This window comes from Scyliorhinus torazame, chromosome 13 (assembly GCF_047496885.1).
Source record: "Scyliorhinus torazame isolate Kashiwa2021f chromosome 13, sScyTor2.1, whole genome shotgun sequence".
In the NCBI taxonomy this organism is placed as follows: Eukaryota; Metazoa; Chordata; class Chondrichthyes; order Carcharhiniformes; family Scyliorhinidae; genus Scyliorhinus; species Scyliorhinus torazame.
Window position 1 is genome coordinate 52,434,632 of NC_092719.1, and position 23,671 is coordinate 52,458,302.

The 23,671-nt window shown below is 44.1% G+C and overlaps 1 protein-coding gene across 5 annotated transcripts in view; it reads left to right on the forward strand.

Moving 5' to 3' along the window:
* celsr1a (cadherin EGF LAG seven-pass G-type receptor 1a) overlaps window positions 1–23,671 on the forward strand; it is a 432,565-nt gene that overhangs the window by 182,657 nt on the left and 226,237 nt on the right. For all 5 annotated transcript variants that reach the window (XM_072471478.1, XM_072471479.1, XM_072471481.1 and 2 more), the window contains exon 3: window positions 19,492–20,130. In XM_072471478.1, the coding sequence (XP_072327579.1) occupies window positions 19,492–20,130 (639 nt within the window). The remainder of the gene's footprint in view (window positions 1–19,491; window positions 20,131–23,671) is intronic.

The following is a 23,671-nucleotide window of genomic DNA, read 5'->3' on the forward strand; positions in this document are numbered from 1 at the left end:
GTCCCTCTCCCTGTCTGTGTAGAACTCTGGATGCTCTGACACAAACCCATTTTGAGAATTATTAATTAAAAAAAAAAGTTTAGAGTATCCAACTTTTTTTTGTTCCAATTAAGGGGCAATTTAGCGTGGCCAATCCATTTAACCTGCACATCTTTGGGTTGTGGGGGTGAAACCCACGCAGACATGGGAAGAATGTGTTTTACGATTTATTAATAAAACTGCACCAGGTTGCCATTCTTAAATTACTCAAGGAATTCTTGCCCATGGTAAAAATTCTATTGTGTTGGTTCATTGAAGGTTTTACATTCGTGGTTATGCAAATTAATTTCAGTAGCAACTTGAACTGTTAACCTGATCAGCACAATTGCAAATGCATTTCCAATTTATAACCAAAGTGGAAACTCTGCCTGTAAATAACTTGTAAAAAAATATCCTCTAAATTAAATGCTATCTTAGCAAATTAAAACTTTTTCTAACTTTCTCAAGATTGGAGAGTTAATTTTTCCCTGATACCTTTATACTGTGCTCCCAACATGCAACAGTTCGGCAATGTTCCGGCTGTTCATAAAAGTTGAGATGGATTAACTTTCATGACATTGCTTCTTCAGTCATTCTCCTGTTTTGTGGATAAATGTACTGCTCTCATTTTAAAAGGAAAATGAGAGCCACTCCTGCTTTGACTAAAATTAGAGTCTAAGGGTAAAGATGACATAATTGGTGTCACATTTCAGAATTCATAAGTTAATTGATTCAATAAACTTGTGTCCTCTGTGTGAGTAACGTTGCAGCCACTGAGGGCAGAGAAGTGGAACATTGCCAGCTGATACTATGCATTCTCTCTCCTGGGAAGCACCAGAAGCAATTTGATTTGCTAACAGAAAATAACTTTGTTGTTATAAGGGATTGAAGTCAAATGGAATTCTATTTTTCCTTCATATTTGTCAGCAAGTGTAAGCTGAATAAGACATGTCCATTCCACCTAAGCTCTGTCGCCTGCACTATTTCCACGCCATCCCACTCAGTCATCACTCCTGTCCTCACATTAACACTCAGCACATGCCACATCTGAAATTTATAATTCGTATCCCCAGCCAACCCTTCTTCAACTCTGCATCTCTTTGTTCCTTTGAGACCCTCTTAAATGCCCACCTATTTGATCACGTGTCCGTTTTCCTTACACCCCATGATAGTTTTCTGTATTGAACGCGCTAAATCGATGCAAATTCTTGTTGAAGGGCTTATGGGGCAGACTTTGGTGTGGTGGCAAGCTGGACTCGCACCTCCACTGGAAATGTGTAAGGTTAAAAATAATGCTGCAGCTTTATTCTTTGTTAACGAATAATTGGTCCAGTTTTAAATTTTTATTTTTGAGTTCTTTTCATTTTTTAGTGATCCAGAAACTTAGATGGTTCCTTTAAAGTTATTGATCAGGCAATGCAATGCGTTTTTGAGGTATAAAAGCCATTCATCATCGTACATCAGGATTATTCCAATGTTTTTAAAATAAATTTAGTGTACCCAATTCATTTTTTTCAATTGGGGGCAATTTAGCGTGGCCAATCCACCTCCCCTGCACATCTTTTGGGTTGTGGGGGAGAAACTCATGCAAACACTGGGAGAATGTGCAAACTCCACATGGACAGTGATCCAGAGCCGGGATGGAACCTGGGACCTTGGCGTCGTGAGGCAGCAGTGCTATCCACTGCGCCACTGTGCTGCCCTGGATTATTCCAATGTTGATTGTGAATTCTAGATGCTCTTTCGCAAATTCCAGAACTCACTCATGACTATGGTGATGCCTTCAAATTGATGTTTCTGATTTGGAGATGTGTAATTTGCGTATTCTATGTTGCAGATGATAGAACCTTCACTACATTGTTTGTGTTTGTCTATTTCATCATTTCCCATAAGAAAGAGATGATGGGTAGTTTGTTGCCGGACTCTGCGCAAGTCATTTTGATAAATTGCTTGGGGACATGAGTTTAAGGTTTTCCCACCCTATGGCAATAGCCTACTGTGTACTTTCTGTATTTATCCCTGTGTTACAGCCTTTTTACTGTAGTCAGTTAATGAAATGAAATGAAAATTGCTTATTGTCACAAATAGGTTTCAATGAAGTTACTGTGAAAAGCCCCTAGTCGCCACACTCCGGTGCCTGTTGGCATGGTAGCAATGAATGTGAAAGAGCCAGCGAAGATTGGAAATAAGCAGCTTGTGAACCTAGCACAAAATCACCCCCCCCCCCCCCCAAAGGTGCTAGCTTGTGCAATGCTGGCAGTCACTCAAAAGGTCATTCCTCATCTGGAGTCGAGACAGTGGACATCAGGCTACTTAATCATGCAAGGCCATCAATGGCCAACCTTGCTTTTATCTGTAACCGACATTTGCCAACAGTGCATTTTCTAGCAGTGATCGGATGTGGAAACCCTGGTTGATGTTCCCCTCTCCCTAGTTCAGAATACTGAGGCCAATTGTAACACTCCGGACCACTGTCCTGACTGAAATTGACTAACTCCGCACCGACTGGACATTGAAAGTGGGAACCTCTGAACTGTTGAACCCCATTTTTATCAACTAACCATTCGAAGAGCGTGTATGATTTCTTTGTGTTTATGAAGGAGTGCAACGAGTGGGCAAAGTCATTTTATAACATCATTTTCAGGATTGGAAGACACCAGCTCGGACTAGGGGGGAGTAAACTGGTGGAAAGTGTTCATGATTGCATATTTGCATTTTTCCTGTGTAACTTAAAACCTGTTTTGCTGCAACGTAAGAGAGTTTTGCTGGTTCCCACTTGGTTTTGACAGTACAGGTTCGATGGGGAACTGTGGTGTTAAATTACCATTTTATTTTATTCATGGTCGTAATATTCGAACTTCAGTACAGCTAGACTGCAGAAAGTGGGTAAAACAATTTAATGTCATAATGCTAAAATGATGCTAATCTCATCACTTTAAAAATGCTTAGCAGTTTTATTTCTATGGCTGTTCTCTCAGTAGCCTATACTACAATCATAATGATGCCCTAATTTTAATATATTCATCATTTGTAAAAGAATTGGCGTTTTTTTCAACATCAGCAAGTTAACTGATCCGACCGTCCTGAACAGCGTAGTACAGATTTAAGGCAACATTTGGGGGTATAAAAAGTCAAAGAATGCAATGAACTCCGATAAATTGCAGCAATCAGGTCAAGACTGTTGTGTCCCCAGTTTGTGTAACAAAACTTTGAGGATAAAGCTAGAGATGTAGATTACAAAGGAAAGGCGACAGAGGGAATTGAGAAAAGCAAAGCAAAACGGACTAAAGATAATGAGAAAAATGAGAGATGGGCGTGTTAAGAGATGGCAAAATGGGGATAATGAGGAAGCGTTATAAAGAATGGAGAGAGATTGGGAAGAAATATCAGACAGGGAAGTAGTGGGAAGGAGGGAGATTGAACAGAAAGTGAGAATAAGATGGGGTAAGAGGAATAAATATGGGAAACTAGAGATGTGGAAGATAAAGTTGAGGAAAATTGAGATTTTGGGTGGCATAAAATTGAGAAAATAAGTAAAATGGGGAAGATAATTTAGTGCAAATGAGAAAGAAGAAAGGGCATGGAGTAGGGCTGAAGGTTGTACAAATCTAAAATTGAGTGGGCGGCATGGGGCACAGTGGTTAACACTGGGACTGCGGCGCTGAGGACCAGGGTCGAATCCAGGCCCTGGGTCACTGTCCGTGTGGAGTTTGCACATTCTCCCTATGTCTGCGTGGGTTTCACTCCCACACTCAAAGATGTGCAGGATAGGTGGATTGGCCATGCTAAATTGCCCCTTAATTGGGAAAAAAATAATAATTGGGTACTCTAAATTGAGTATCCCTTTAAACAATTTCTACTTTATAAGTATTGTCTTAGAAAACGCACATGTACTTTAACAGAGCCAATGGAAATTCAATAATCCAGGAGAGATTAATCGTTTTAATACAGAACAGAAAAATAAGAGTATATCCCAGTAAATCGAGATCGGCTGAAACTATACAAAGCACACTACAATGAGATTTCCGTAGAATCTGCTGAAGTTCTAAATTGTATGAGATGGGGCAGCAAGCCATTGGCTACCGTTTAGTCAGTGCTTGACAGGTTGTAGCCCACTCCAGTGCAAGTTTAAAAAGACACCGGTCAGGATTTTCCAGATCCCCCGCCCGCGACGGGTTTTCCAAAGGTGGAGGCAGGTCGCTAATTGGCTGGTTGATTGTCTATCGGCACGGCTGGCAAGCAACGCAAATGACCATTGACTTTGGTGAGGCCAGAAGATCCAGGCCACCGTCATTTTACAAACTTAGTGAATGCAATTGGTTAAGATTAGTGACTTTCCTTAGAATAACAGCTTCTCTGGAATATTGGGTATATTGACTTCCAAGGGTTTTGGTCTAATTTACAAATGCCTTCTAGGCTTTATTCCTTGCTGCCAGAACAATTTCCCCGAGCCAAATGTCCAAGTGTATGCTGTGTGTTCTTTGCCTTTGGTTAACGGTTTGCTCAGAACTCCGTGTGGTAACACTGATCTTTCACTCATTAACCCGGGAGAACTTTTGCCTAAATCACTATATTTTGTCACTACTTTCCTTCTAAAATACACCACAAAACCCTATCGCTTCAGTTATGCTTTTGGTTCCTTTAAGCTCGGTCATCCCACCTTGGTTTCCTCTTTCCCTCCTATCAAAGCATTCGGATATTCGGAATGAGGGAAGGATATACAACTGTATGTTGTTGGAAGTGATGGGAACAAAGGTGACACCACAAGAGAAGTTACTATGGGGAAATATATATCGATTTCTATTTGATTATGTCCCACCTCTTGTCACTTTGACAAAGGACTGTGCTCCCAGGTATCTCTGCCTCTCTTATTCCCACAACTGATTGGAAATAGTCTCGGAGCAGAGTTCCAGCAGTGGCACTGAATGGAGACTGCGGCTCACAGCCTGCTATCTGCCATATAGTGAATTCCACGACATTCCCATTCTTCCTGGAGTAGGAATTTGTGATGTCCCCATGGGAGGGTTTTCTGCACCAGAGGATCCCGGGTTGCCTGTGAGAGTAATTTTTCCCAGTCTAAAAGAACAGTAACTGGGGGAGGACAATGCCTCGCCCTTTAGCAGCATTATACCTATGCAACAATCCCCATTGAATACAGGTTTCCTCTTAAACACTTTACATAATCTGTGAGCTAATAATTTTTGCACCACCCCTAGCCGACTGCATTGTATGAGTTTTAAGCGTCCTTACCAAACTTTCCTCAAGTTACTTTTGGACAAAGCTCTTGGCACTTGAGATGAGGATGTTGAGCATGTTCTTGTGAGATCCATGTTAAATAATTTTGGGCAGTTTGTTTTTTAACCTAGGCAACAAACTGCTTTGGAATGGCTTTGAACACTCTTAAGGAATTTAAATAACAAGTGCATTATCTTGCAGTCAGTTCCATGTAAATTGACTGACTAGTTGGATATTTTTTTCTATAACACCCAGTTTCTCCTTTTGTATATGGCATTTGTGCTGGTACTTTACATGCCTGTTTCACCAATGTTGCTGTTACCACCACCTCAGCCATAAAACTGTAATTAAAATGGTTTATGTTGGCTACATGTGTCGATTGAATAGAGTGCAGATTTTAAAATTGAGGTAATTGGATTTGAGGAATCTCCAAAGTCATCAGATTTCTATATTTGTTCACCCATGAGTTTATCAGTTCTGTGGATTTTACTAAGAAATGTTCTTTTGCAATGGAAAGATTCCAAGCTTTGTATCAGACTCCATCTTTCAGAAATGTAGGAATGGGTTTCCAGGAAGTGTGTGCAGCCTTTGCCCTAATGTCTCTAGGAGTTTGTTACTATTGGCAAGAGATTCCCCACCACCATCTCTCAGTCACCAAGAAAAAGATTAATAACTGGAATAAAGCTTAAATTTAGAATTGTAAAAATTAGCTGTACAATTAAAATCATATACAAGAGAAGGCTGTTATTACAACAGGTACTTTTTTAGTGTGGAATTGTCCAATTACCTTTTGCAGCTTGAATGCATGCGAGTAGTCTATTTCTACAAATGCACACCAAGATATTTTTGATCTCAGGGCAACAAAATGAAGTGAAGCTGGTTAATGGCTAATGGAGCTGGCCATTTGTTCTCTGCGCCTACAATGAAAAATAAAAATACGTGACAGGAAGGGATTAGTATTCTAGCTAGTTACTCATAAATCCCTACAGTACAGAAGGAGGCCATTTTGCCCATCGAGTCTGCACCAACCCTCCAAAAGAGCAATCTCCGAGGACCACTCTCCTGCTGTAACCCCGTAACCCCACCTAGCCGGCACATCTTTGGACACTAACGGGCAATTTACCATGGCCAATCCACCTAACCTGCACATCTTTGGACTGTGGGTAGAAACCGGAGCACCCGGAGGAAACTCAAGTAGACTCCATGTATTGCTTTCTCCTGCTTTGATATTCTGAGTCTGAACCAAAGAAGAAAGAACTGCACATCACCTGTCAGCTAAAAGCAAGGAAGTTGGCCATGCTTATGCCTGTATAAAACAGTCCACCAAACATTGACCAATTCCAAAAATTCAGCAAGAAACAGTGCATCATTGCAGGCTAGTAGATTACTTTACGGCATCGTGACCTGCCTACTCTGCATATTTCTGGTGTACACATAAAACAGTTACGGGGACTCCTCAAGGACATGGTGTTCAGCACATGCTGTGCCGTAAGTGGTCAGGAGTGGTGCAGGGAGGGCAGCACAGTGGTTAGCACTGCTGCCTCACGGCGCCGAGGTCCTGGGCGGGATTCTCCGAGCACCACGCCACGCCAACGCTGGCACGCAATTCTCCGAGGAGCGGAGAATCGGCGCCATTTGTGCCGGCGTGTTTGGCGCGGTGCCGGTCGCTGTCCGTGGCTGGGCCGCCGATTCTCCGGCCTCCGAGCGGCTGCGCGGACACGGCAGAGTCCCGCCGGCACCGTCCACACCTGCGCGCAGCCGGCGGGAACTCTGCGCGTGGGGTCGGGGGGGGGTGGCCTGTTTGGGGGGGGGGGCTCCGATGGGGTCTGGCCCGTGATTGGGGACCACCGATCAGCGGGCCGGCCTCTCCAGCCCTGGCCCTATTTTATGACTCGGCCGGCCCCTGAACCCCTGCGTCATGTTGCGTCGGGGCTGGCGCGTTGAGGAAGTCCCCCGTGCATGCGCGGATTGGCGCGGTGCCACTGCGCTTGCAGGGGTTGGCACGGTGCCCATTTGCCGACTGGAAGGGAGGCTGGAGCGGCGTGAACCGCTTCAGCGCCGTGCTGGCCCTCTGTGGGGGCCCGAATTGGTAGTGCCCGTGCCCGTTTCACGCCATCGTGAAACGCGACGGCGTTTACGACGACGCGGACACTCTGCCTCCATTTCGGAGAATCCCGTCCCCCAGGTTCAATCCCGACTCTGGGTCACTGTCCATGTAGAGTTTGTACATTCCCCCGTGTCTCCATGGGTTTCGCCCCCACAACCCAAAGGTGTGCAGGCTAGGTGGACTGGGCATGTTAAAATTGCCTCTTTATTGGAAAAATTAATTGGGTACTCTAAATTTATTTTTTTTAAAAAAAGGAGTGGTGCAGGGACCAGTTTTCTCTTGAACTGTCACACAGAGGGTTAAATTTTCCGCCGGCAGTAATTTCCACTCCTGCCGCAGTCAATGAGCTTTTGAATGGTTCATCGCATTATATCCCCCTCTGCGATGGAGCCACAAAATTCAGCTCACGATGTCGGAACTACTGATGCTATGGAGCCACATTTTGTAAAGACCACAACAAAAAAAAGGACCACTGTTTGTGAGCTTTATTTCTATTTTATGTTTGTGTACTTTTCTTGTAGGCTTCTATTAAATTTATATTTATAAATAAAAATTTAGCCTAAACAGAAAATGATGTTTAAACAATATTTTGCAAAATTCAAACGCTGTGTGAAAATGATATACTGTCAATTAACCCAATTTTACTGCACATCATTTGGTCTTAGTGAGGGGATAAAAGTCAACACATAACAGAGAAAAAAAAATCATTGACAGTGGAGTGACTGGTCATTTTGACTCTCTTCAAACGAGTAATGGTGATCCCACAAGACAATCTTTTTGACAGATTGAACGCAGTGCAGCAACACAGTGAACAATGTTAGATGAGGAACTCCGACTGTCAGTTGTAACAGGTTGATGTAGCAACTATAATAGTATCCCATGGTTAGTAAGCAGTCAGCTGCAAGAGTTGTGACAGCAAGGTTTTCACAGTGTATGTTCGTAGAGATCTGAGTGCTAAAAATACCTCTAGTGAGAAAATAGCTGTGATGCATAGCTGTGATGCACGCAATAATACAAGCTCATGTGGGAGGCTGTTGCCTATTTCATGACCACGTTTAGTTAATGTGCAGTACTCTGCATCAAGATGTGCATCTTTGTGATGATGATTTACTATGTGACATTTGGACAGAGAGTAAGGGGATACTTTTGCGATTTCGTCACTAATGATTTACAAAAGGCTTCCTGACGAGCAGAATCAACGCTGTGTTCAGTTCTCCATTCAATATTCTCTGTGCGACGTGCATTTCATGTAATAAAACACCACAAATGGAATAGCTAATAAGCTACACAAATAATGGGACATATAATCCAGCCTTGTTGAATCTAGATGCCCAGTTTGTAATGTGAACTGCTCTGGCATAAAGGCAGGGATACTGAAATCATGACTTCTTCCTCCATCCCATCAGCTCGTTTTGTTAATTTGATATGTGGGCAAAAGGCATGCAGGTATTAAATTCTACAATTAATCTTAACTCTATCCTAACACGTCCATAAAGAGAAGCTTCTCTCCAAGACTTCTTGCTGGCTTCTTACCAAATCTATAAAGGTTACCATGGGTAGATTTTAATCACGCAATTATAAAATTAGTATTCGTATGAAATTCCTCTCTACTAGACATCAACCTGTTGAAAGTACCTATATTTCAGATATTTTACCTGTAAAATGCATGGAATTAAATGGCTTGCTGGATTGATAATTGGTTTGGAATATAGAAAGCAAATGAGAGTTGCAATAAATGGGCAAGGAAGATTGCTTGTGAGCTGTTAATTAGAGCCCACCGTGGGCAGCACGGTGGCGCAGTGGTTAGCACTGCAGTCTCACGGCACCAAGGTCCCAGGTTCGATCCCGGCTCTGGGTCACTGTCCGTGTGGAGTTTGCACATTCTCCCCGTGTTTGCGTGGGTTTCACCCCCACAACACAAAGATGTGCAAGGTAGGTGGATTGAACACGCTAAATTGCCCCTTAATTGGAAAAAATTAATTGGGTACTCTAAATTTATTAAAAAAGAAAAAACAATTAGAGCCCACTATTTCTGATATTCATGTCAAATATGCTATAAATATTTTGACTCGCTCCTTTAAGTTATCTCCTGAAATTAAAAAAACTCTCCAAGTACCATGTAATACTACCAGATAACTGTTGTCCAATAGGATTCCGATACTCACCAAACTTTGCTTCTGTACACTGTCTCTTGCGTTGTTCATAGATCGTAGAATTTACAGTTAGAAGTAGGCCATTCAGCCCATCGAGTCTGCACTGGCCATTGGAAAGGGCACCCTACTTAAGCCCATGCCTCCACCCTATCTCCATAGCCTAATAACCCCACCTAATCTTTTGGACACTGAGGGGCAATTTAGCATGGCCAATCCATCAAACCTGCACATCTTTGGACAGTGGGAGGAAACTGGAGCACCCGGAGGAAACCCACGCAAACACGAAGAGAACGTGCAGACTCCACACAGACAATCATCCAAGGCCGGAATTGAACCTGAGTCACTGGAGCGGAGTGCTAACCACTGTGCCACAGTGTCACCCAATGCTTTGTCGCCTGCCATTTCCAAACGCAGGACATTTGTTTAATGGACCTTTGGCGTCATGGCCAATCTCTTTTAATCTCTCCTTTTACGCAAACAGTATCCTCTTCCTTTCAATTGTTTGTTCCAATAATAATAATAATTATTATTACTATTCAGGTATTTGTCAAGACGGCCCTTAAAAGGCACTATCGTATCTGCTTCCACTACCTCCCCCGGCAGCAAGTTCCAGGCTCTCGCCACCCTCTGTGCAAAAAAAAAAACTTCCATCTCCTTTAAACTGTGCCCCTCGCACCTTAAACCTATGCCCCCTAGCAATTGACTCTTCCACCCTGGGAAAAAGCTTCTGACTGCTCATTCTGTCTATGGCCCTCATAATCTTGTAGTGTTCTATCTGGTCGCCCCTCAGCCTCTGTTGTTTCAGTGAGAACAAACCAAGTTTCTCCAACCTCTCCTCATAGCTAATGCCCTCCATGCCAGACAACATCCATGTAAATTTTTTCTGTACCCTCTCCAAAGCTTCCACATCCTTCTGGTAGTGTGGCAACCAGAATTGAACACTATATTCCAAGTGCGGCCTAACTAAGGTTCAATAAAGCTGCAACATGACGTGCCAATTTTTAAACTCCATGCCCCAGCCGATGAAGGCACTGCTGCAAGCGGAACACAATTCAATAACATGTAGCTCTAAAAACAAACAACACCAATTTGTCACATGTCTGTGGTTGAGTTATCTCGTGGCAGGTGGCGAGTATATTGGACAACACTTCACTCGATGCTGGGCAGCCTAATCATCAACTAGCTGCCTTGAATTTGGACTACTGTTTTAATCAGTTCAAAGTGAACTAATACAGTAAAATCATAATAATGGTTTGGATTTGATTCTGAAACAGAAGCCGAGTGACTGTGTCTTAATGGCTGGGGTGCATTGTGTGGTGGGTCCAGGTTGTGTGTTCATTCATTTCTGTTGAGGTCCTGGGCTAAGATTTTGTTATTGTCTAATGGTTAATTTTGCCATTAATGAAGTTTATCCTTCAGGGCCAGTTTCATGAAATTGTGTTCTCGGGGACCCTACGTTTTTGCTTGGCGTTAAAGATGGAAAATTTGTTTTCAAATGGGCAACAGTTTTGCTGTCAAAGATTGACAGTTCTGATTTGGCTCCTGCCTAAAAGAATATTGACACTGCACACCTACCTCGTCCGTCAGTGCCTAATACCATGCACTCATATTGGTTCCTTTCTTTTTTTTAAATAAATTTAGAGTGCCCAATTATTTTTTTTCCAATTAAGGGGCAATTTAGCGTGGCCAATCCACCTACACTGCACATCTTTGGGTTGTGGGGGCGAAATCCACGCAGACACGGGGAGAATGTGCAAACTCCACACGGACAGTGACCCAGAGCCGGGATCGAACCTGTGACCTCGGCACCGTGAGGCAGCAGGGCTAACCCACGGCGCCACCGTGCTGCCCTTTATTGGTTCCTTTCTGTGGAATCTCACTGGCTGCAACTAAACCTAACTTGACCTCTGTTTCCAAAAGGACCTTGGGTGACTGTGTGGAGTTTGCACGTTCTCCCCGTGTATGCGTGGGTTTCCTCCGGGTGCTCCGGTTTCCTCCCACAGTCCAAAGATGTGCAGGTTAGGTGGATTGGCCATGCTAAATTGCCCCTTAATGTCCAAAAGGTTAGATGGGGTTTCTGGGTTATGGAGATTGGGTGGGGAGTGGGCCTAGGTAGGGTGTCCTTTCAGGGGGTTGGTGAAGACTCCATGGGCTGAATGGCCACCTTCTTCGCTTGTAGGCATTCTGTGAGGTACCTTTTCTGTTCGCTCTGTGAGTTGCACCAAGACGTATCAGTGTAATTGGGCCTGTGTGATTACCATTCACATTCAGCATTGAACATTTATCGCTGAGGTGACTTTGATCACCCACCCCTGGTTTATGTTCATGCTTTTGAAGGTTAAGGCCAGCGGTTTCCACCAATGTTCAACTAATCTCCCTTACGTGGAAGCCTGACTTACTATTTTACCACAGGTTTTTATACTAGTAGTTCATAGTTCTGGCCAATGTTCTTGTTTAAAGTTTTACGTTTCCTTTAACTAAGCCGTGCAAGATATCAAATAAAATATAATAGCTGTCTCAGATTTGTGGATTTTGACATGAAAAGAATGCAATGAAACTGTCAAAATATTGAGAAATTGCGTGAGCAACAACTGGGGGAAATACCACACACACAGCAGCGGGATATTGAAGACAAATAGATGGTGTCTAGAAGTAGACTATATCTGACTGATGTCTTTAAACATGATCCACTTCAACACCGTGTTTAAATCTGATTATGGTTTTATTTTTGATGCACATAGGTATGAATTAGTCTTTCATTGTAATTGTTCAATGACTAATGCTTTTTGATGGCATGTATGTTGTTCTTGGCTTGCTGTGAAAAGTGGTCATCATACCAGCCTCAGATGAAGAATGCTATTGGGAATAGGGGGCCCGATTTAATGGCTGCGTTGCTCCTAAGCGAGTGCGCGACAAGGCCGTTAGATTGCTGGAGAGGCCAGAACTGGGCGCTCTGGGCGCCAACCGGTTGGCAATCAGCACCCGGTCCAGGTAACGTTATATGTGGGTGTATGGGCTACAGGGTGTGAAAACTAGTGAGCAGACCCGGGGTGCTTGGGTAGGGTGCGCCAGGGATGGGGTGGGGGGGGGGGGGCGGGGGGGGGGGGCGGGGGGGAAGAGAAAGGAGGCACCAAGATCTTCCGTGTCTGGAGAGATGAGGCACGGGATTGGTGCTCGGCCTGTATTGCAGAAGTAAGTGCCAGAGGCGTCGTATTGATCAAGGTCCCGGGTCACTGTTTGTGTGGAGTTTGTACATTCTCCCCGTGTCTGCGTGGGTTTCACTGCCACAACTCAAAGATGTGCAGGTTTGTTGGATTGGCCAAGCCAAATTGCCCCTTAATTGGACAAAAAATAATTGGGTGCTCTAAATTTATAGGAAAAGAAAGGAAAAAAAATATTGATCAAGATCAACAATTTTTATTATTTAACAAACGTGTCCCCAACTGCCCCAATCCCCCGACTGTGCCGCCCCCACCCGCAAGTACACTCAACCCCCCCATTACCCTCTACCCCCCCCACCTCAAACCCCCCCCCCCCAAGTGCCATCTAAGTGATCCTCGACCTGCTTAGCCATTCGTGCTCTACCGCTGCATCTAGGTGTGTCCCCAGGATGCAGAGGTGGAGGCAGCCCACTGTTCACCACGTCCCGAGTCCTTCGATGCCATCAGTGGGCGCCCTTTGGGGTCGGCGGGCCCCAGTGCACTTGCCAGTGACACTTCCTCCCAGACGGCGCTGCCCTGTGGCTGACCATCCGAGACCCTCGGCGGAACAGGGTATCCCTTCTGGCCTCTCCCGCGTCTAGTAATCTGCCCAGGTCCGCATCCCCAAATCATGGGGCTGGTTTTCTTGGCGGCATGGCTGCAAGCTGTCCTTGTGCTGCTCTTCCTTGTTAGCGGAGGGCTGGCGAGGGTGGTCCTGGCGAATCAGCCAATGGGACCATCATTTGCGGCCTGAAGCCTATGGGCCTTGCTAAGTGGACCCATTAATGTTTTATAGCAGTGAGTGCCTCGCCGGGATGAGTGTTGGGGTGCTCACGGCAGTTCCCGCTCGCTGCCATGCTTGGAAACCTTTTGGTTAAATTACGCCCATTGATGGTAATGTGCCAGGACCTGTTCGTATGTCACCCACCATTTGTGATTGGAGTGGGGCTTTTTTTGGATCATAGTTTATCAAGACATAAACTGGAATGAGGATATTTGACTGAGGGGGGTGGCGTGTTTACTCCCTTATTTGTACCCACATTAGGAACCCATTTCTCCAATGAGCCTCCAAAATGTAGCATCTGACATGCAAAATTCTTCTTTGATTTCCTTCAAATTACTTGTCCTCAGCTGTCAAATAATAGTTGTTTGGCATGTGAACAAAACATGACCGATTAATTGATTGACTGGATAAGAATGTGGTTTGTGTTACATTTCTGAGTACAGTTGGGCATCATTGCTTTTGTGGGTATAGGAGAGAAAATTGCTTCTTAAAACACTTGACGAGTTGCTTACAATTGCCAGTGGCCAACATGTGTACACATAACCTGCTTGAAAAGTATAGGTTGGAGATTATCTGTCCAAGAACTGAAGTTGCCGTTGCCATGAATGTTAATTATATGGATTAGCAACAGATAATCAAGAGTATTTGTATGAAGCTGATATTTCACTTCCACCCTCTTCGCTGCTCAATGAAGGCGTATAAATATATGGTAACAGTTCTCTGATCAGGGATGCGATAAGTATGGCTGATGTCGAGCTATTACAACTTACCAAACTTCTTTTTGGAGTCTATGGTAAATACCAGAGTTGTGGGACAGGGTACAGTGTACAGTTTTATTTGGAGCAGTAAATGATATTTACGTGAAGTATTCCTATTTTTAGAGGTTTCTGATGTGTCAAACCCTTAATTTCGTTTTTTTAGAAAGTCTGGAGATCAAAAATGCGAATTGCAAAAGTCTGACAGTGGCAAATTTTGATTATTATTTACCTTGTTGAGGAATACCAGTTATTGAAAACCCACATGATGGATTAGATACAGAGTGAGATTACTTCTACACTGCTCCAGCAGCACACCTGAACCATAACATCCAAAAATTCTCCACTTCGAAATCAACCCCATTTCTATTTTTGCGATCGTCTATGTGATTTTCCTGAGATTGTGAAGTTTGAGTTGCTTTACACCGTGAGAACATGTTTACTTTTTTGGGCAGAACTTTATCAAGTGCGTTCTGGAAGTTCATATGGACACCATCTTTAGACAGACCCCTACCATCATAGACCTGCTCAAAACAGTTAAATAGATTCATCAGACATGACCTACCCGTCACAAATCCATTATCACTAGCTTTGATCACCTACTTCTCCATTGTTCATCCTCATGCCAGATTCCAGGAACTTCCCTATAATTTATGTTATTGTGTCCTGTCCCTCCCTTTTTAAGAAATAGAGTGACATTTGACATTTTCCGATCTGTATGTGCTCTTCCTAAAAAGAGTTTTGGAAAATTATGACTCATAGATTTGGAATTTCCTCATCTATTTCCTTTAATAGTTGTCGGTGGAGAATATCAGGTCTGGAAGATTTCTCAGTTCTCTCCATTACCTATTTAACTTATAATAAATCTACTCCCCCAGTTTTTGACATTTTTGGCTTTATTTGTTCCACTCAAGGTGAAACGGTGATTTATTTATACTTTCAATTTAGTATCCTGTATTCACTGATCACAATTCAAGATCATTTACCGTGGCGATACCAAACACAGATTGAGCGACTGTTTTTTTTTACAAATTTAGAGTACCCAATTATTTTTTCCAATTAAGGCGCAATTTAGCGTGGCCAATCCGCCTATCCTGCACATCTTTGGGTTGTGGGGGTGAAACCCACGCAGACACTGGGAGAACATGCAAACTCCACACAGACAGTGACCCAGGGCCGGGATTCGAACCGAGGTCCTCCGCACCATAGGCAGCAATGCTAACCACAGTGCCACCATGCTGCCCTCAGAGTGACTGTTTTGTGGAACACCTCCACCCAATCCACAAGCACGATCCCAAACCAAATTTCCGGTCACCCATCATTTTGATTTCCACTCTGGCTTTCAGTCTTCAGCCTCCCATGTGGTTACAATGAAGCTCAGTGTAAGCTCGCTGGACAGCATCATCTGCCGACCAGTCACTTCACAATCTTGAAGATTCAACCTTGATTTTAACAATATCACATCAGAAACTCTGCTCCCATTTTTTTGAAAGGCAGCTGTTCATAATTCTGCTGTTCTCATTTATACCTCCTCCAGGTTCACCTTTTGTTAGATGTGCCATTTCTTTGCCTTGGATGATCATTGCTTTTGTCCTTTAATCTAGCCTGCTTTCCAACCTTCCTTTTTGTTCTTTCCCATTCTCATTCTCTTCTCCTGCCTCTGTACTTGCTTAAAACCTTTTGCATCTCTAACTTTTTCAAGTTCTTGCAAAAGGCCATCAATCTGAAACATTAACACTTATTTCTGCAGTGATGCTGCCTGACCTGTCAAAATATTTCCACCATTTTCTGTTTTTGTTAGAGTTCCAGCATCTGCAGTATTCCTTTTATTATTTTTTGCATTTCGTTTCCCCAGCAGAAATAAAAATAGAAACAAGAATCCCCCCCCCCCCCCCCCCCCCCCCCCCGGACAAGGCAGTCACCCTCCCTGGCACCACCACTGCCAAGGAGCAGTACTAGGGGGCAATGCCGAGATACTGCTCAGGCTCGCCCCACCCTCCGGCCAGGCTGTACTTACCGTGCGCCCCTCCGCGGACCATTCGCAAGGTTCCCTTTTTACAAATGCTGCTGTAAAGCCCGTGGGAGCCCCATTAAGTCATTGGCCAGTGGGCAGGGACAGTCCAGCGAAGAAATCCCGCCGGCGTGAAAGCTGTTGTGGGATTCCCGCTGGATTTTCTGCCGCCTTGATACCCGCCAAAAACGGGAGAAGAAAATCCCGGCCAAAGTCTTCATTCGGCCATCTCCTTACACTCTATACACTCTGTCCATATTTAATGGGTCCACATTCTCATCTCCCCATAATATATAAATACTTTTACTGGCAGGTTGTTCATCAAATTTCCTCTTTGTATTGGCGTTTTTAATAGCTCTGCCAGTCTACTGGATTACCACTTGCTGCGCAACATTATGATTGTTCAGGCGTGGTTAATGTAAAATAAACTCCAAACCTATCAGCTATAAAAGCAAGAGGATCCGTGGTGCCAACCAAGCCCTGAATGTAGCTTTTGATAGCTAAGCTGATATAATGTTGAGGACAGTTGCAAAGTGTGCAGGGCTTTACTTGCCTATCTACCCAAGCTTCAGTTGCCTGGTTACTTTTTAAGAATACGACGAACTGGGATTGTCTGGCACTTGCACTGTTTTGGGTAATGAAAACATGCAGTTCAAAAGCATTTGAAGATACTTTTAAAAGAAAAATAGTTAACCAAATGGCTCCATTCCTAATCTTTCTTTGAAATGTATGACAGTTTGAATGTAGATTGCTAAATGCACAGACTACTAAACTCTAATCAAATCCCCTTACAGTTTTACGTTAGCTGTGGAACTGTATAAAACCATGCAGAAAGTTTGGTATCAATCGTAAAGTTATTCATTAATCTATTATGTTATTCATGACAACAGCAAGATTTAGATCGGTTAGAGAATTGGGCGGAGAGATGGCAGATGGAGTTTAATCAGACAAATGTGAGGAAATGCATTTTGGAAGGTCTAATACAGGTGGGAAATGTAAGTAGATGGCAGAAACCTTAAGAGTATTGACAGGCTGAAGGATCTGGGTGTACAGGTCCACAAGTCACTGAAAGTGGCAACGTAGGTGGAGAAGGTAGTCAAGAAGGCATATGGCATGCTTGCCTTCATCAGCCGGTGCATTGAGTATAAAAATTGGCAAGTCATGCTGCAGCTGTGTAGAACCTTAGTGAGGCCACACTTGATATAGGAAAATGCAACAGTATCTAATGGAGGAGGCCGAGTTAGATAAGTAGGTAACGGCAACTTTGGGAGAGATTCATGAGCCCTTAACACTTTCCGTTGGATATGAGAAGAGAAAGAGCATGGAGAAAGATAAAAGAGGCCAGTGGAAACAATTTTTTAAAAAATTCTTACTGATTGGTTTCTATTGCAATCACATTGCTGCTGCCTGACTTTCATGTTTTCTCTAAATTATAGAGTACAGAATTAAATATTTGTTAAACTCTCTCGGGCTGTATTTAATTTTTAATAATTGTTAAAACATGCAGAAATGATTAACTGACTCAAGACGCTTTTCATTGTGACATTAGCTTTGAAAATGATTTGTGTCTTGTAGGAATTTCAGATATATTGTATTATAAGTATTTGGTGAAGTAAGGGTTAAAAGCCTGGGTTAGAGTGTGATTGACTGCTGAAGACGTGCTTTAAAAGAATCTTGGTTTAAAAAGAGATTTACAGTCTTTAAAAGCAATGCAGACTTTTTTGAAGTAAAGGGGAAGCTGAAACAGCTTTTGAAGACATACAGCCAGAATTTCTGACAAGTCAGATCTTTTCTGTAAAGCAATGTCAAAGGATGTCTTTCGCAAAGACTCTCCCTGTAAAGCAAGTAATTCTCTGTGCCATTGGTTTTAAATGTTGATTGAGAGCTGAGATTATTGTTTAAATGGGAATAAAGATAGTAATTAAGGGTATTGAATTCACTTTATTGTGTCGAACTGTTTTTCTTTATAAATTTGAAGTATCCAATTCTTTTCTTCCCAATTAAGGGGCAATTTAGCGTGGCCAATCCACCTATCTTCCACATCTTTGGGTTGTGGGGGTGAGACCCACGCAGACATGGGAAGAATGTGCAAACTCCACACCACCAGTGACCCGATGCTGGGCTCGAACCCAGGTCCTCTGCGCCATGAGGCAGCAGTGCTAACCACTGCGCTACCATGCCACCCTTGAATAGTATTGTTTAAGGGGTAATGTAAGCTACTTTTGGGTATGATGTTAAAGATTGTAATACTGTGTCAGTAATAAAGTTTGTTTTAATATACCATATCCCTATTTATTGGCGCAATTACTCCTGGAGCGAAGTATCCTTTCCTCAGTCTTACAAAATTAAAATAAAATATTGGGTTTTCTGTCCAGTATCCGAGCCACTTTTGGGGTCTGGTCTAGGATCACAATAGTCTAATGAATGATCATTTTTGTTATAGATTGTTAAAGATTATAGTGGGCGGCATAATGGTTAGCATGGTGGCACGGTTAGCACTGCTGCCTCACAGCGCTAAGGACCTGGGTTCAATTCTGGCCTTGGGTGACTGTCTGTTTGGGAGTTTGTACATTCTCCCCGTGTCTGCATGGGTTTTCTCTGGGTGCTCCGGTTTCCTCCCATAGTCCAAAGATGTGCAGGTTAGGTGGATTAGCTATGCTAAATTGCCCCTTGGTGTCCAAAAGGTTAGGTGGGGTTACTGGGTTATGGGTTAGGGTGGGGGCATGGGCCTAGGTGGAATGTTCTTTCAGAGGGATGGTGCAGAGTCGATGGGCTGGATGGCCGCCTTCTGCACTGCAGGAAATCTATGAATTGCGATTACACCAGCTTGACACAATGATGATGACATCCAATTGTGTCCTATTTCTTCCTCTGCAGAAGGGTTTAGATATTTCTAGATTATTTTTTAATATATTGACTCATCTCTCTGGTACCATGATTAGAGTAGTCTTCTTCCTATCGGATCATGACTTTCACCGGTGCCTTTTTGGTCTTCTCCCCGAGCAAAATTCTACCTTTTATAAACTTAAATCCAGATTTAGGGTTGTCAAATGTGGTTGTGTAAATTGCCTGGTAATGCTAATGTATTGTCTCTTCAATGTTTGGTTGCCCTTGTTATTCTGAAGTGCAGATAGACTCTGGTGGGTTCTCTCATTATGCCAATCGCACTATCAGCAACAGCTATGCCCTTTGATCAGATAGTAATGGTTTCTTCTTTTTTTCCTTCAGACGGCATTCATGTCATTACTGCACTGTGTACTTTGAGGGTGACCATCATCACAGAAGACATGTTAACGAACAGCATTACCGTACGTTTGGAGAATATGTCCCAGGACAAGTTTCTGTCTCCACTGCTATCCCTCTTTGTGGAAGGAGTTGCTGCTGTGTTGTCCACGACGAAAGAGGACATTTTTATTTTTAATATTCAAAACGACACTGATGTTAGTGCAAACATTCTGAACGTGAGTTTCTCTGCATTGCTGCCAGGTGGAGTAAGAAACCAGTACTTTCCTTCCGAGGATCTACAGGAACAAATTTATCTCAACCGGACGCTGCTGACCACCATTTCCACTCAGAGGGTCCTCCCCTTTGATGACAATATCTGCCTGCGAGAGCCCTGCGAAAACTACATGAAATGTGTCTCTGTGCTGAAGTTTGACAGTTCAGCACCTTTCATTTCATCTGACACTGTTTTATTCCGACCCATTCATCCCATCAATGGACTGAGGTGCAGGTGTCCTCCTGGATTTACTGGGGATTATTGCGAAACGGAGATTGACCTTTGTTATTCCGATCCATGTGCTAACCATGGTCTCTGCAGAAGCAGGGAGGGAGGCTATAACTGTGAATGTCGCAAAGATTTTACAGGTAAGTGTCTCGAGTGTTTTTACTTTCAACCTATTTGTTTCGGAGTGTGTAATACGGTGTGAACTTTGTAGTCGAAAGCAAAGTGCTGCAAATGAAACAAGAAAATGCTGGAAGTACTCAGCACGTCAGGCAGCATCTGTGGAGAGAGAAAGAGAGTTGATGTTTCGGGTTGATTACCTTTGACCATAACTGGAAAAAATTTGCACTGTAACAGGATTTTTTTCCAGTCAAGTACTGAAGCAGGGAAAGGGGGTGAAGTGAAGAAATGCAAAAGAAAAGGGAAGATCTGTGATAAGGTGGAAGGCTAAAATGATTGAATGTCAAAAGGATGATCACACGGCCGAAGCCGGGGGGATGGGGGGTTGCGGGGAGAGAAACTATAGACCAATCCAGAGGGCAGCGAATTGTACATAGGATCAGTTAGACAAAGGACAGAATAAACCTCTGTAAAATAAAGGAAATTAACGCAGGCAAGAAGAATGTGATGTATATGTACATCACAGCACGGTAGCCTTGTGGATAGCACAATTGCTTCACAGCTCCAGGGTCCCAGGTTCGATTCCGGCTTGGGTCACTGTCTGTGCGGAGTCTGTACATCCTCCCCGTGTGTGCGTGGGTTTCCTCCGGGTGCTCCGGTTTCCTCCCACAGTCCAAAGATGTGCAGGTTAGGTGGATTGGCCATGATAAATTGCCCTTAGTGTCCAAAATTGCCCTTAGTGTTGGGTGGGGTTACTGGGTTATGGGGATAGGGTGGCGGTGTTGACCTTGGGTAGGGGTGCTCTTTCCAAGAGCCGGTGCAGACTCGATGGGCCGAATGGCCTCCTCCTGCACTGTAAATTCTATGATAATCTATGATATACAACTGTTTATAAATATGAGAAATGCCAATAGAAAGTTTTTTTTAAAAAAGGGATGATCATGCAAAGCAAGAGGGGATGGTAAAGGGACAAGGACATAAATGAAAGATTGGTTTAGAGGAGCAATACATGGGAACAGCAGAATCATTACCAGCACTTGCTGGCCAAAACAATATGGGAGCAGTGTTGATTACCTGAAATTATTGAACTCCGTGTTGAGTCTGGAACCCTGCAAAGGTTGTAAACTTTATATTTTGATCAGAAACATTATTGATCTTGATTTAGTTTTACATAGTACAGATCGCGGCACGGTGACATAGTGGTTAGCACTGCTGCCTATGGTGCTGAGGATCCGGGCTCGAACCTGGCCCCGGGTCACTGTCTGTGTGGAGTTTGCACATTCTCCCTGTGTCTGATGGGTCTCACCCCCACAACCCATGATGTGCAAATTAGGTGGATCAGCCATGCTAAATTGCCCCTTAATTGGGAAAAAATAATAATTGGGTACAATAAATTTAGACAAAAAAATAATTGGGTGCTCTAAATGTACACACAAAATTTTTTTTTACATGGTACAGAAAATGTTTTTGTTTATAAAAAATATTCAGTACCCTCCTGTGGAGTTTTAAATGTGAAGGCATATAGACTTTGGCGTTCAGTCCTGACCCAGTGGCTTTCCATTGCATCTAGGAAGGGTGTGGCTGTAAATATGCTTGAGCTTGATGTCCACTATGTCCCCGTATTCCACCTGTTTTCAGGAGGGTCATCCTGCTGATGTCAAATATAGATGGGCACACTCACTCACAGATTGAGAAGGGAAGACCCTGGGCGACATTCTCCGACCCCCCGCCATGTACCGGAGATTCGGCGGGGGCGGGAATTGCGCCGGTTGGCGGGCCCCCCCGCTCGATTCTCCGGCCCGGATGGGCCGAAGTCCCGCCGATAAATTGCCTGTCCCGCCGGCGTAAATTGAACCACCTACCTTACTGGCGGGACAAGGCGGCGTGGGCGGGCTCCGGGGTCCTGGGGAGGGGGCGCGGGGCGATCAGGCCCCGGGGGGTGCCCCCACAGTGGCCTGGCCCGCTATCGGGGCCCACCGATCCGCGGGCGGGCCTGTGCCGTGGGGGCACTCTTTCCCTTCCGCCTCCGCCACGGTCTCCACCATGGCGGCGGCAGAAGAGACTTCCTCCACTGCGCATGCGCGGGAAACTGTCAGCGGCCGCTGACGCTCCCGCGCATGCGCCGCCCCGAGATGCCATTTCCGCGCCAGCTGGCGGGGCACCAAAGGCCTTTTCCGCCAGCTGACGGGGCGGAAATTCCTCCGGCTCCGGCCTAGCCCCTCAATGTTGGAGTTCGGCCCCCAAAGATGCGGAGCATTCCGCACCTTTGGGGTGGCGCGATGCCCATCTGATTGGCGCCGTTTTGGGCGCCAGTCGGCGGACATCGCGCCGTTTCTGGAGAATTCCGTCCCCTGTATTTATCTAGTGACTTTTGCAAATGGTTCACGGTCAATGAATTACTGCACATCTTTGGGTTGTGGGGGCGAAACCGACGCAAACTCGGTGGGAATATGCAAACTCCACACGGACAGTGACCCAGAGCCGGGATCGAACCTGGGGCCTCGGTTAACCACTGCGCCACCCTGCTGCCCGTATATTTTGAATATTTTCAACCTCCCTTTCTCACCATTTCACAGTGCTGGATATAGACCAGGCAGATGGGTAAGAAGATGAGGAATAGGAGTAGGTTGTACGCCTCCTCAAACCCGCTCCTTAGACCATAATTGAACTTTCGCTCTGCTTTCCCGCCCTATCCTCCTACTCCTTGATTCCCATTCTGCCCAAAAATCTAACACTCTCAAACTTGAATGTACTAAGCAACTGTAGCACACGCGGCCCTCTGAGCTAGAGAATGCCAAAGAGAAAGCTTCAGGACTCTAGCAGGACTGTTCGAGAATCGAGAACTTTTTTGAAGAATTAAAACCCATACATGCTCTCTGTGCAGCCATTTATTTTAAATCCCTAGGATGTAGGCCTTCAGGCTCAGAGAATTCTTATGTCATTAATTCCTCCAGTACCTTTTCTTTGCTTTTAAGAGTAGCTGTTTACTTTCATTAATCTTTTCCTTTTTACAGACTGTTAAAAGCTTTGTTGTGTTTTTACATTTGTTTACAGGTTTCCCACCCTTCTATCACTTACTAGGCCTTTCTTTTTTGATTTTTAAAACCCTCCCTATCCTCAGGCTTACTAATCTTTGGAAACGTATTCAGCCTTTCTTTTTTAAAAGTCAGGTACTCTGGACTATATCGTTCCCATCTTTGGTCACCTTGCATCCATGTCTGTTTGATGGCTATTAGATGAAGCCCATTTATTTCTGCGGCAAAGTCATCTATTGTGTTACAAATGCTTCATGGGTACCTTTAATTTTAAGCTTTTAATATTTTCCCTTACTCTGGTTATTAAATTCTCTGTCACATCCTGAAATCATTTACTTGCGTTTAGCAAAAGCGCTGGTCTGCGCTACAGCTTTGATTTTACTCGCCAGATGTATAGATTAATCTTTTGCCTGAAGCCTTCGTATTCCCCCTTATTAGTTTCATGCCCTATCTACCACTCTTATGCATTCAATTGATGACAACATTGGCTCCAGTTCAGTTTATTTGGTGTCTGTTCTTTAGGAATTGT